This window comes from Aythya marila (genome assembly GCF_965140915.1).
Source record: "Aythya marila genome assembly, chromosome: 15".
NCBI lineage: Eukaryota > Metazoa > Chordata > Aves > Anseriformes > Anatidae > Aythya > Aythya marila.
The window spans coordinates 12,874,447-12,888,487 of record NC_139056.1 but is presented as its reverse complement, the minus strand read 5'-3'; the positions used below and the strand labels follow the sequence as shown (position 1 = coordinate 12,888,487).

The 14,041-nt window shown below is 52.7% G+C and overlaps 1 protein-coding gene across 1 annotated transcript; it reads left to right on the top strand.

Annotated features, from left to right (window-relative positions):
• Positions 1–3,491: 3,491 nt before the first annotated feature.
• Positions 3,492–4,917, top strand: LOC309883818 (galanin receptor type 1-like; the record flags this gene model as incomplete). Its single annotated transcript, XM_082772203.1, has 1 exon — positions 3,492–4,917. The coding sequence occupies one exon, from the start codon at positions 3,492–3,494 to the stop codon at positions 4,809–4,811; it is 1,320 nt and encodes a 439-aa protein (XP_082628329.1). The 3' UTR covers positions 4,812–4,917.
• Between the last annotated feature and the right edge of the window lie 9,124 nt (positions 4,918–14,041).

Genomic DNA, 14,041 nt, shown 5'->3' with positions numbered 1-14,041 from the left:
CAGTTCCACCAGTGCCAGCTTTCCCAGCTCACCGTCTCTTCCCAAAGGCAGTGGGACCCAAGGCCAGCTGCCCATCCATCCCCTTCCACTCAGCACGTTCACACGGGGAAGGGACGTGAGCTGCTGTAGGCGCTCACAAGGAGCTGATCCATCCAGCCACCAGTTGGAAAAGCCTCAGGGTGTCCTTCATTTACACCACTTCTTGGGTCTGGGACAGTCAGAGCACATCGGTGCGGCCACGCAGCTCCCGCTGGTGCTGCAGAGGGAGCGGGGAGGTTGTGCTGAGCCAGCTCTGCTAAATTTACCCCACCCTGGGACTCTGACGTGAAGTGGGCACAGCAGGTTTGGGCAGACGTGCTGGGAGCTGCTGTGAGGTTTTTCTGAGATCCTGGCAATGCCCCAAAGCAGCTGACTCACTCCTCCTCTCAGGTCAGGGCTTCGCAGCTGTAACTCCGGTGAGACCAGGGGGTTATTTCTGATGCACATTGCTGTACAATCAGCGTCCACTCCATTACCCTTGCTGGTGAAGGATGGCTCCTGTCTCCAGCGAGCTTTCTTTAGCTTTTACTCCAAAGCCATTCAGTAATAGGGGAGCTGATGTAAAAAGGCTACAGCGTTTTCTTTTTGCTGGAGATTCCCCATCTTGAGTTATTTGGTGACTTTGAGCCTGCTGTAATCAATGAGCTTGTTGTAATCAACGTCCTTGTCCTTTCTGTCCGCCGTACGCAGCATATGGATTTGTGATTTGTTGCTAGAGATGACTTGGCATTTGTGAGTTGTGTCAATGGATGCAAAAGCAGATTCATCCTAATTATATCGAACCGCTGATCAACTTAGTAATCTAGCCTTAGGTTCCTGAGCAGTAAATCATGCAGGTTACAAACAAAGAGCATGGGATAAAAATGTTAACTGCATTCATTAGCTTGAACATTTGGAAGGCAATTACCTGGACAAAAATACGTTTAAAGAGCCCTGGCACATTTCTTTGCTCTCTCCTCTTGTAGCCTGTTAATACACTATTAAAAGTGATGACTTTAACACCTCCGTCGTGTTTTTTTCTGCATGTAACGATGTGTCTGCTTTGGGGAGGCTGGGCAGAGGCTGGCAAGGGCTTGTGTGCGTGGAGGTTCCCAGTGATGCCCGTGCCCCGGCCTGCCAAGTCGCCTGCTTGCCACACGTCAATTTGCTTGTGGAGCAGCTGTGAAATTGCAGCGGATTTTAGGTATCCGTGAGAGTTTCGGTGCATTTCCCTGTGTAGAATAATGTGTACCTTGTGCTCTGGGCGACATGCTATAATTAGTTTATGGAAGTTGTTTGTCTCTGAAGGTCTATAAATACACATACATAAAACTATAAGGGAACAAGCAGTCACATGCCCGAAGCAAACGCATTCTGATGCAGAAGAGCTTTATACGCTGACACCCCCCCGACGCTGTTCCACTGCTGATCTTTCTTTCACTTCACGTCAGGCTGACCAAAAATATTTACTTTCTTCTTAAACACAAATAGACTCAAACTGACGGAGAATCTTCTCCTGAAATGAAGGGTGTTCGCCACTCAGTGCCACTCTGGGCTTGCTCAGAAGGCAAAGAAAGAAACCAAAACCCAACCTCCCCAGGCAGAACTCTCCCTTCCTCTTGTCAAACATTTCCCCTCTGATTCCCTAGCATCACCCGAGTACCTCCAAGAGAAAAGCTCCATTTAACAACCCAGCCTCGCTCAGCCCAGCCAACCCCTCCAACTTTTTCAAGTGACTTTTTCCACGAAGGGCTCTCCCCATTCCTCTGGTTTGAGAGGAAAGCCACAACGCTGTGTGTCCCCCTGAGGGCTCGTTGCTCCAGTGGGCTTCCACCACCGCCACCACCACCACCACTACGTGCCGTGGTGGCAACCACTGGCTTCTGCTGGAGGTGCAGAAGGAGCGGGGTTGGTGTGACGGAGGTGGGCACGGAGTGCCTGGGATACTCGTCCTGGAGGAGAGGGGGGGACATAAGGGGAGGAGAAGGGCCCAGGGAAGAAGGGCCAAGGGGAGGGGAAGGGCACAGGGAGGGGAAGGGCCCTGCCCAGCCCTGCCCGGCTCGGGTGGAGCTGTCCCTTCAGCACCACGGCCCGGGCATCTGCAGCCCGGCACGGCTCGGCACAGCTCGGTTTGGCACGGCTCGGCACAGCTTGGCACGGTTCGGCACGGCTCAGCACGGCTCGGTTTGGCACGGCTCGGCACGGTTTGGCACGGCTCGGCTCGGTTTGGCACGGTTCGGCACAGCTTGGCACGGTTCGGCACGGCTCGGCTCGGTTTGGCACGGCTCGGTACAGCTTGGCACGGCTCGGCTCGGCATTTTCTCGGCACGGCTCTGCTCGAAGCGAGCCAACGCTCCCAGCAGAGGACAATCGGGGGGTGCCGTGCGGGTGCCAAGGGGGTGCAAAGCGAGATCCGTGCCGGCGGGGGGGTGCACGGGGAGAGGGGGGGACGGGAGGAGCCCGAAGGGGTGCGGGGCGGGTGTGCGGAGGGGGGCGGTGCGGGGTGGGGGGGCCAAAGGGGGGGCTGCACCCCGGTGTGAGCTTTGGGGGGGGTGGCATGGACCGGGAGAGCGCAGCGGGGTCTGCACGCAGCGCCGGGTGCGGCCGCGCACAGCTCGGGGGGGCAGGACGGGGCTGGGTGTGCCGAGCTGTGCCGAGCCGTGCCGTGCCCAGCCGAGCCGTGCCGAGCCGAGCCGTGCCGAGCTGCACCGAACCGTGCTGGACCGTGCCCAGCCCTACCGAGCCGTGCCGCGCCGAGCCGTGCCGAGCCGCGTCCAGCCGCACCAAGCCGAGCCGAGCCGAGCTGAGCCGTGCCAAGCTGCGTGTGCCCGTGCCCGTGCCCGTGGCAGCGGGTCCCGGTCCCGCACCTCCAGCACACGGCGGAGCAGCCGGCGGGGGGAGCCGCTGCCCGCCCCCGCCCGGTGAGTGCTGCCGAGCCGCGACCGGGGCACAACCGGGGGGGAAAAGGGGGATCGGGGGGAAACGGGGAGCACCGCGGGGAGAGGGGGGGACCGAGGGGGACCGGGGCTGAAGGGCAGGCAACTTTGCCGGGAGGACTGCGGGGGGGTGGGGGGGGACCGGGGCTGCGCGGCTGGGGCTGGGGCTGCTCTGCTGGGGCGCGGGGGGGATCGTGGCCCCCACCCCGGCTCCCCGAGGCTGGGCACTGACCCCCCCCCCCAAAAAAAAACAACAACACAACAACTCCATCTCCCCCAGGCATCTCCGCTGCCTGCTGCGCCCTCCCCGGCGCTCACAGCCGTGGCTGAACTAAGTTGCCCAGAAGCCATTCACCACCACCACCCCCCCCGCATCTTCTTCCCCCCGGGGGGAAAATGCCAGCAGCAGCCCTCACCCCCCCTCTCTGCACCCTCTTTTCCAGGCAGGGCTGCTCCCACGTAACCATGCCAGGATCGCTCGGTGCGGCGCGGGAGGCTCTGCCCTGGTAGCCCGGGGTGCTCGGGGGGGGCTCAGCCATGAATTCCTCGCCCCCCGTCCCCCGGGCCCCCCCCGGCTTGCTGCAGCTCTGGCAGGAGGAGAACCAGACCCAAGGCGGGCTGTGGAACGGGAGCCAGGAGCTGGGCTGGGAAGAGCTGGAGAAGATGCTCTTCCTCTTCGCCAAGGAGCCCGTCACCATCAGCCTGACGGCCATGTACCTGGTGTCCTTCGTGGTGGGCTTCGTGGGCAACATCATGTCCATCAGGGTGCTCACTCGCAAGCGCCCGAGCCGGGCGTCCAGCCTGAGTGCCACCCGCAGCCTCCTCATCAACCTGGCCGTCTGCGACCTCATGGTGGTGTGCGTCTGCATGCCCATCACCGTGGGGAACCTCATCTACAAAGCCTGGGTGTACGGGGACTTCCTCTGCCGGGCTGTGCCCTTCATCCAGGCCGTTTCAGTCTCTGCCAGCGTCCTCAGCCTGACCGTCATCAGCGTGAACCGGTACTACAGCGTGCACAACCCGCTCAACGCCCGCTCTTTCTTCACCCAGAAGCGGATCCTCAGCACCATCCTGGTGGTGTGGCTGCTGTCCTCGGGGATCTGCATGCCGCTCATCTTCATGAACAGACGGGATGAGATCGGGGTGGTGGAGGGCCTGCCCCTGGTGTTCTCCATCTGCAGGGAGATCTGGCCTCAGGAGAGGCTCAAGCAAGCCTACAACTTTCTGCTCTTCTGTGCTCTCTACTGCCTGCCGGTCCTGTTCAACATGGTCATCTGCTTCCTCACGGTGCGCCGGCTGTGGAGCCGTGGCAGCCAGCTGAAGGAGAGCAGCGCCCTGAACCGCTCTCTGCCAGCCTCCAGGCTGAAGATCCGGAAGAAGGTGGCCCAGATGGTGGTGGCCCTGGTCCTGCTCTTCGCCATCTCCTGGCTGCCCGTCTACCTGATGGACATCTGGATCGATTTCAACATCCCCAAGTCCCTGCAGGATGTGACTCCTTCTCCTTGGATCCTGCAGCTCAGGCCCTTTGCTCAGTGGCTTGGCCTCAACAATTCCAGCCTCAACCCTATATGCTATTGCTTTGTTGGGAACCTCTACAGGTCAGCCAAGGAGATGAAGAGCAAGTACCACCAAAGAATGGTTTCTCTCTTTAACTTCTCTCTGTCTGAGGGGACAACCCGTTCCTCGGTCCCAGAGCTGCTCTCTTACCAGAGCTCCACGCAGCCTGCGAGGAAAGGACCCTCTGCTACGGGCAGGAGGTTTCGGGGAGGGCAGGGCAATAAGAACAAGTGTGGGCGCTTGAATTCTTGCCAGCATCCAGCCCTGAACACTGTCTCCAGCGAGAACACTTCCTTGTAATCCTGCTCAGGCGGTGCACCTCACCTCCTCACCTGCATTTAAGGACTCTCAAGAGGTCTTTCTGAGTGAGATATTTTAACGATGGAAAAAACTTTCTTCTTATCACTCCCACCACCAGTTCGAAAATACAGAGACAGGGCAAGAAGGGAAGGATGTGAAAAAAAAAAAAAAAAAAACATTTTAACTCAGATCAAGCGTTAAGACAAATGATTTCTATCGGGGACAACTGGACGTGTACAACTGGACGTGTAACCTGTTGCTCAGCCAGCAGGCGCATGATCCGACAGACAGCTTCCCAACGAGAGGGCTCTCCCCTGCAGCTCCATCTCCGAGTGCTACAGCAGAGAAGCAGGTTGGATACAGCAGCAACGTGGCTGCTTGCTGCTCACCCTGCACCGATAAAAAGCAGCCAGAACAGGCACTCTCTGCTACAGATATGTCAGTTGTCATTACCAGCAGTGAAGAAACGCTAGAAACAGCATCATAAAAAAATTAGTGGGGAATTTCACACACTTTACCACTCGAGATTTCATTGTCTGATTGTATTGTTTCACTCCCCCGTGCAGATAAATTCTCCTGATGTGAAGAGACAGCGCCAGAAGTACTAAAGGAATCATCACCACTCCACGTTTGGAAATTCAGAAGGGATAATGGAGCCCTGGAGGTGATTTAGAAAATGCAATAGGAAAATATTCTTTGGGTATCAGCTGTCTTTTTCTTACCGCTAAGTTACCGTGTGCCGAGTCAAAAGAACCAGGCTTCTATTAATGTGATTTGCACTTGAAAAACCAGCGCTTGTTTGGCTGTGTCTGTACCAAGCAAAGTCAATGGCATGTGAAAATAAAAATAGAAAGTGTTTTATAGCTAGTAAAATCAGAATCAAATAATGCAATGCTATTTGTCTGGGAAGGAGAGAATCAAAGTGCTTTCTTCTCCCGAGGATCAGAAGTAGGTTAAAATCTATTTCTTCCATCATCTCTTTTAAAAGAGCCTTTGATAAATAAATTGTGTATTTTTATTACATTAGCATTGAAAGGCTGCATTAAAGCTTAAGAATCCCATTGCACCGAGCGCTGGGGCTGTATGATAAGGAGGGGAAACCTTTCTCCCAAAGATCTCCAAGTGCAAACACACCAGAGCAGGCAACAGGTGGGAGGAAAAAAAATACAGCAACGCTCGGCAGGGCTGGAATGAAACCACAGCTCAGCCCCTACCCTGTGCCTGCCCCATGCTGGCTACGAGGGGCAGCACGCTGCATCCTGATGCTGCCAGAAGAGTCCATCCACACCGACTTGGGCAGGGCTCCTCTCGTAGTGCCCCACAGAAAAAAACAGCAGGCATCCTGGGAGGGGATTTGGCATCTAATGGAACTCAGGCTTTTGAAGGCTGGGGGCTTTTTTTGTTACTGAGCAGTGGGATGATGCTATGGGAAATCTCAGTTTCACATAATATCCTCCTGCCTTCTGGGGAGTCTTTTGCTCACCAAACAAAAAAAAAAAATTGAGGCCAAAAATAGCCATTCATACCGTCAGGATTTCCACCTTCTTAATGCTTATTAAATACCATTTTATGTTACTAATGATTTGCCTGGGAAACAAGAGATTCTTCCTTAACAGGCAGCGCCCTCTGCAATTTGTATTCCCTTTCTGTGTGAAGGAGAAAGAAATTACAACTACTCAGATTTACTTTGGGTGAGAAATGTCTTTTATGTGTTCAGGGAGATGAGGGCATCTGCATTTTTGCAGGTGATACAGGAGTGTGCTACTGCTTGATCTTTTAGTGGCTGCAGAGTAAAGCCTGTGAAGATTTTATTTCCTTTTTCAGGGTGTATTTTTAGGGCTGGCAAAAATGTGCCAGGCTCTGGAGCATTAAAAGCTCGCTCCGAATGCCCACTGCGTGCAGGTCCCGGAGACAGATGTCTGCCACCCACAGACCAGATGTGACACGATGCTGAAACCTCCCCACCTTGCCCTGACCAACATATTTAATCCTGCCCTGATTAAATTGCAATGAAAGGAACATGAAAATGCCAGACCGGCTCCATCCCACGGGGCAGCCCAGCTCTGAAAAAGGCCAGGATGGAATGATGCAAGCAAAGATCCCAGAAATTCACATTCACAAAGCTTCCCAGAGGAATTTTATTTTTCTTTCCTCAGCTCACATGTCCTACCCTGCCGGTCTCTGTGTCCTCCATGGAGGCAGAAAATCCAGGGGCTGCAGGTTGTCCCGAAGGCTCCTGTGCCTTGCCCCTCTGCCAACAACCACCCCATGCCTTTCTCCAACCCCACAGAGCTCCTGCTCTCCAAGACACACTGTGGCAAGCACCCTTTCCACCGGGCAGGGTCATCTCTCCACACTCCTAAATGTTTCTAAGTTTCGTTCAGTGTTCCTGTTTTCCTATAATAAAGTCGAATCTCTCTGTTTAACTCCTCTTTGGCTCCCTCTGTCACTTCTCCCTCTCTCCCCTGCTTCGGCTGCTTCTCTGCCATTTCTATCGAGAGATCTCCCCTTGTCACTGCTCGGCGATGAATTCCCCTCGATCTCACTCCCTCACTCCTTCATGTCTCTGATGAAAATCCCTTCCTGTCCCGCTGATGCCAGCGGCTCCCTTCACGCAGCAGCCACCTGTTTGCTCCAGGGAGCCCTGGTTTATCTTGTGTGGCTTACCCGGCAGCTGCCAGGTGGTGATGAATTTCGGCCGCTATCACCCAAGGGTAAAGTAGGAGCGGTGACGTCAATACGAAAGCCACCACATCCCGTGAGCCACCCGGGCTCTGGCAGGAATTTTATTAACCTGAGCAGGGCTGTGCAGCGCAGCGGTGCCTCTGTGACTCACGCTGGCTCTGAAGCAACTTTTGTTCCCCTCCTATCTGATAAAACATCTCATAAAACATTCTGGTGCCTGATAAGGCATCTGAGGGTCCACCATGCCACACAAGCTCCTTGTTCCAGATGCCAGACACTCCGAGAGGCGTTCAGGAGACTCCTGGCCCTTGAGGAACTGGGAGCGGACATGGCTCCGGGTGGCGAGCATCGGTTGTTTCCTCAAAGGAGCTCAAGCCAGAAGTCTCTTTTAGAGAAAAGTGTGTTTCTCTCTAAATGCACCCAGGCAGGCTGGAAATGTGAATTTGAGATGTCTCGAGGACAAGGTTTTCCCGCAGCAATGCTGCTAATGCATCTCAGTCCCACTCTCAGCCCCGTGGGTCCTCCCTCTCTGCTTTGCCATTTGAGTCAATACAGGCGTTTTACCACATTACTGAAATAGCATGTTTAAAACGGCTTTACTTGAATCCCTGTGCTGCTGTAAGGACTTACAGATAGTTGCTGTTCAGTAACTCTCTCTGGGAATATCCTGTGGTCTTTTCTTGTACTGCCACTATTGTCTTAAAGATGCTATGGATTTATTCTCTGCCTGTGAACCACTGGAGAGAGAAAAAAAAAAAGGAAGAATCTTTCATATGGGGCATCACAGAGGCACGTAAAATCATGACTGGTATGTAGCAGTCATATGGAGAATGATGAATCACCCCTTCTTATAATAAAACACCCCAGGATGCCGATGAAACGATGAGGCAGCATGTGGCAGAGCACGGCAGCCCCCTGCCCCCCTGAGCAGCAGCAGGAGCTCACTGCAGGGGAGGTGCTGAGGGCTGAGAGCCATACAAAGGCTTCATGGGGAGACTGGAGTGTTCACAGCAAAAAGGGCTGCCGAGGGCTATTAAAAACAATGATTAAACCTGTGGCATAGAGGGCATTGGGTCTACAACCTATAAATACCGCTCTTACTCCTTCCCCAGGCTGCTATTGACTTACCATGGAAGCAGGATGCTGGGCTCAGCACGCTTTGGTCCATCCCATTCAGCTGCTCTTACATCCCTGTAATGGAAAAAAAAAAAGGCCCGCATTAGTCTGAGTCTTGTTTAAAAGAGCAGAAGGAGAGCAGGGGATGATTTCAGACCTGATCTAACTTGATCAAGAGTGAAACTTCACAGGACACAGCCACCTGGAGGGAGGACACGTTACCGCTGACGCAGCACGGGTGAGAAATGCTCACTCAGTCCCCTGCAGAGCGAACGCCCGAGGAGTCCCAGCGGACAGTACCCGGTGCCTCCTCCAGTGCAGCGAAACAGAAATAACAGCTCTGGCCCTCTTTTAATATTTGTCAGCCCTCTCGGTGGGTCAGCACCTTTGTTGCAGCAATCCTGAGCATCCCGGAAAGAAGAATCTCCTCCAAAGGGAAACTCCTGCCTGATGGTACGTTGCATGTTACACTCATTGATGCTGGGACTCGAAATCTTGCTGGTGAGTTATCTGCAACACCAGCAGCCCTAAGCATGGCTTTGGGGTCTCCTCCCACACCACAGCACATCCCATACACCAACACCTGCCCTGACTTGAAAGAATTAAACAAATAGGGAGAGTGCAGGAGACGCCTGAGCTTCCAGTGTTTGGTGACGGCCCTGTTGTTGTAAGCAGAGAACTACCAGCGCAAATTTTCTGGGGAAAATCAGTGTAGCTCAGTTTAGCTTTGTAATTATATTCAGCATAAAAACAAATCACCAGAGGCTGCTAGGAGAACAAACAAGAGCAGCTATGAGCAGGTACAGCCAAAAGAGATCACCGGAGCCCTTCAGGAAAGAGCCAGCATCCACAGAAGTGCTGCTTGCCTGGCAGACATGGGAATCGTGTAAGACTTTCCCAAACTCCCTAGGAATGAATGAGTACTGGTTAGGTCAGCCCCTGGGGCACAGAAGCTGCAGCACTTGCTTTCTCTGCCTGCTAAACATCTTTAGGTGAAGTCCCGGGACTCAAAGCTAACCCAAGGCAGCTGAAAGCAGTGCAGGCTCATGCTGCTGCCTGCTCCCACACTTCCTTGCCAGCCTGCAACAGAGGATCCTGGCTGCCCTAATTTTGGGATTTCACTCTGAGCTTGGATCAGCTGGGAAAACCTGATCTGGGGCAGAGGGAGAGCTGCGTTGGGGTAAGTGTTCTCTGGAGAGGAAAGGACGGTGCTTTCTGCCTTACAGGGGTACCGCTCACTGAAGGTTATGAGGCAATCTCATCACTTATTTCATTAATATTTTATTAAAGTAATCATTTAAAAATATTTCAGCAATAAAGGCAGATTCAGCACTTGCAGAGAACATTTTTTCCAAGGGAGGAATCTAGACCAGAGTCTTCCTGCTTGGTGTTTTGCTGACTGCAAGAAACCCCCAGAAGAAAGCAGTGCCTGGAGCACACAAGCGAAGGGACCAGAGCAGGGGCCCTGCTTACCTCGTGGTCATCTTCACTGCATGGGAATCCCACAGAGCTGCAGCACATCCTTGATTTCAAAGGTTTTCCATACCCAACCTTTTCCTCTTACCTCCTTGCACTCTGAATAAAACAGCTGGTTCGTGTTGCAGACTAAGGGGGGGTAATTATCCAAGGAGGCTGTGTTTTAAAACATCCACATGAAATATTTCTGCACCTGAGTTTCTAAAAGACCCAAGAATTAATAGCTTGTCCCCACGTGCCTCGCCCCTGTCTCTCTCAGTTTTTATGACAACAGGCAGATGCTGTGGAGCACAAGACGCTGTGTGCAGGACAGGATAGAATAGCCAAGCCTTAATCATTCCTTAATCAGACAGGCATTTCCCAATCGCAGCACCGTGCCAGGCTCTCTGGGTCCAATTTGCAGAGAAGTGAGCAGTCAGCACTGCTGATGCCCTGGCCCTGCCTGTCCCGCGTGCCTGCCCGCTTGGCCTCTCCCGGCCTCTGCAGGAGGTGGGGTTTTGGTACTCATCCAAGCAGCTCTGCACCTCCGAGCACCAAGGAGGATGGAAAAATTGAACCAGCCATCATTTTTGATCACTGCGGTGAGGGGGAGCTTGAGGAGGGTGGCTGGGATGGCCCCGAGCCGATGCTGCCCCCGTGTCTCTTGGTGGCTGTGCAGACATGCCCCTGCCACAGATGCTGCCCAGCCTTTTTGCCTTTTTTCTGTGTCCACTTGAGGTGTTTGCAGTTAGCCACCACTTCCCTCTCCTCAGCCACTTGCCACAAGGCTGCTGAATTAAGGATCTGTGCAAATGGGCGCTTGGGCAGACACACCCCGTTATCTGGTGCTCACAAGTCGTGAGCTGTTATTTCTCAGCGTGAGGAAGGAAAACGTGGTACAACATTCAGGAAATAAGCGAAAGAATTTAAAAAAAAAAAAAAAAAAAAAAAAAGGAACGAAAGAAAAGCAAACCCAGACAGCGAGATGAAACCATCTTAAGGCAATTACTGGGGAAGAAATAGTGCTGCCAAGGATATTGCAGCTCCCATACACCTGCTAATCTGTCCTGATAAAGGTCTGACCAGCTAAACTAATAACACCATTAAATCTGCAGTAATCAGTACCAGAGGCAGCCCAAGGATCTCACAAGCCACGTGCCCAGAGGAAGATTATTTCCAGCAGGAACGTGCTCATCCAGCCACAGGTACTGGGACCTGCACCCGAGATATCGGCGTAATTGGCCAAGCCGTGGTGACTCAGCCACAAGCTGAGCCAAGAGCTGACCCTGCTTTTCCTGAGGCTCCATCCAGCAGTTCTGCCTGTTTAGGCTGTTCTTTTGGGGTCTGTGTAGCACAGGAGAAAACACAGAGTTCCTACACAGCCTCACAGCGTGGATCAGCACTCGGAGTGGGCTGACTCATAAAGTCTCAGTGAAGGCTGGGATGTTCTCCTTCAAAATCTAATGACCTGGCACAGCCTCTGGCAGGAATGCCTCAAGGAGAGGGTGTGCAACAGGCAGAGAAAAGCAGCAAAAATCCTCCTAAATCCTCGGGGTGTAAAGCTTCAGCCCACTCCTTGGAGAGCAGGAGGGGACGCGGGTGGGGAAAGCATCACAGCAAGCACCACGCACGGGTCTTCTGAGCCCTGTCTCCAGCCTGGGGTCGGTGCTGAGATGTTTTTGGTGCCATCATTTCAGCACGGACCCGAGTGCTCAGCGAGGCGGCGGGATGCTGCCTCCCCCGTGATGCGTGTCCAAGCCTCCATTGTGGCAGGAGGGCGTGCAGACGTTATCTGCTGCCTGAAAGCACACAGATTGCCTTCTCTTTCTTTCCCTCTCCACCAGGGTTGACTTCAGCAGCGTTTCCTCTGATTTATACCAGCAGGAGCTTGCAGCGAAGCCCACGGTGAACGAAATACTGTCAAGGTGAGGCTGCTGTCATATCGGCTGCCGTAATTCCACTGACTTAAAGGATCCACTCCTAATTTACAAGTCAGAGCTGGATCCAGCTCCGCAGGCTGAGAACAAAGGTGCCATTTTTATATATCCAAATTTATACCTGAAATAAATACCACATTAGATCTTTCCAAGAGGTCTGAACTGCAATGTGTTCATTTTTCTCCCTGCAGAAAGGTGAAATTCTCATTACTGTTTTGGGGTAACCTTCCAGTCTCAAGGCTGGATGGTTTTCAGGAACCTCCTTGTTCCACAGGGACCCTCGGGGGCCAAAATGGGCAACTGTGTCCTCCAGGGAATCTCCCATCCATTCACTGTGTTGGATGTGAAGCCTCTTCTTGTGGTCACCATTTTCTGGAACCAATGCAGCAGCCCCTTGCAGTGAAAAATAAGATAATGAAGCTGAATTGGGTTTCCATCTCTATGAACTTTTCTTGTACACTTGAGGAATAATCAATATTTATATATAAATATACTTCTCTGCCAATAAAGGTAAAGGCATATGAAAACAGCATGGTCCCTCCAAAAAAAAAACCAACAGTGAATATCTCTGTGGACACAGATTGTGAATGGAAATTTGTGGCTTAGATAATATCATGTCACACAGGACAGGCACATCCAGACTGCAAGAGAGTGCAATGGATCCACACAGACACGTGTCCCAAAAGAGAAACCATCCACAGCCTTGGGTCTGCATCTGGAAGCACAGTGCAGGAAGGCTGGTTAGGGTGGGGGTGTCTTCTCTTTAAAGCAGAATACAAGAATTCTCTTCTTGATCTCATCTCCCATGTTCCCTTCCCAAAGTCAAGGCAGGACAGCCCAGAAGCCAGAACGCTGACATAATTGTCATGGAAACAGCAAAGCTTTTGTGCAGGGCACAATGCCAGAACTGGAAGCCAGAACTCCTAGCAACAGCAAACTCTTTCCTGAACCTTTAGCTCCAGCGAGCAATAAGCAAAACCTGGGAAAGCTGGAGCAGCAACAGGGGCAGGGGTCCAGGTGGTGGTGAAGGAGCAGCTCCACCTTGCTCTCTGCCAAGAGAGAACCACCAGGACACGGGGAAATCTCCCTCTTCATCTGGCTGCAAGGCTACAACGCAACCCAACAGCCAGATCTTGAACTTCTTATCTGCAGACTCGAAGCACTGAACAAGCCAGGCAGTCGGAGGCATCACTCGCTGCCTGATCTTGTAGCACAGAGGTATGGCCAATAATCCAGAGACCTTTTCCAGGTCTGCAATTGGAAATGACTGGAGGAAATCCTCAGGGCATGGCGCTCTTTGAGGAAGGTCTGTCTCCTGCTCTGTGGGGACAGAGATGTGTTCTGCTGATGAAAAGGGCTCAAAAGGAGTGAGAAAGAGAAAAGTAGTGTTTCATTTTTGCTGATAAGCGTAAGCGTGCTCAGATAAGCAGCTTTTGCCCATGGGGAATGTTTTGATAGATTATTGCTGGGGTTGTTTTGTTTTGTTTTGTTTTCCCAAGACCTTTCTTAACTGTGAGAAAAGTTAAGCATTATTTTGCATTATTATTATTATTCCTTGGCATGCTGTGCTGGAATAAAAGAAATCTGCAACTAAAGGGGTGAGATCATGGAGCGTGACCCTGAACAAAGAGCTGGACACATACAGACCTGAAAACAGCTAAGGTGGTGAAGTAGAAAGAAAGAACATAAAGAAATGTGCTTAGGGAAGTGCACATGTGCCTCCTCTGCTAGGAGGAGCTCCAAGAACCAGACAGCCAACATGGGAACTGGATGAATATCTTATTCATTATGACTTACCCTTTATCCTCCTTAGTACGTGAGGCCTGCTGTCCACCCAGGGGGAAGGGCAGCACAACTGGCTTTGGCAGTCTCTGCTGTCCTTTCCATAGCCCTCACAGAGGGAAAATCCCAAGCAGCTCTCCCCATGTCCCCCTCATACCCTTGCACATGCTGGGACTTGGCTTGCCTCTGTCCTGCCACCCCAGGGAGATGCTGGATCCCATAGGCATCACAGTGCAAGGCTTCGGTCCAGGGAAG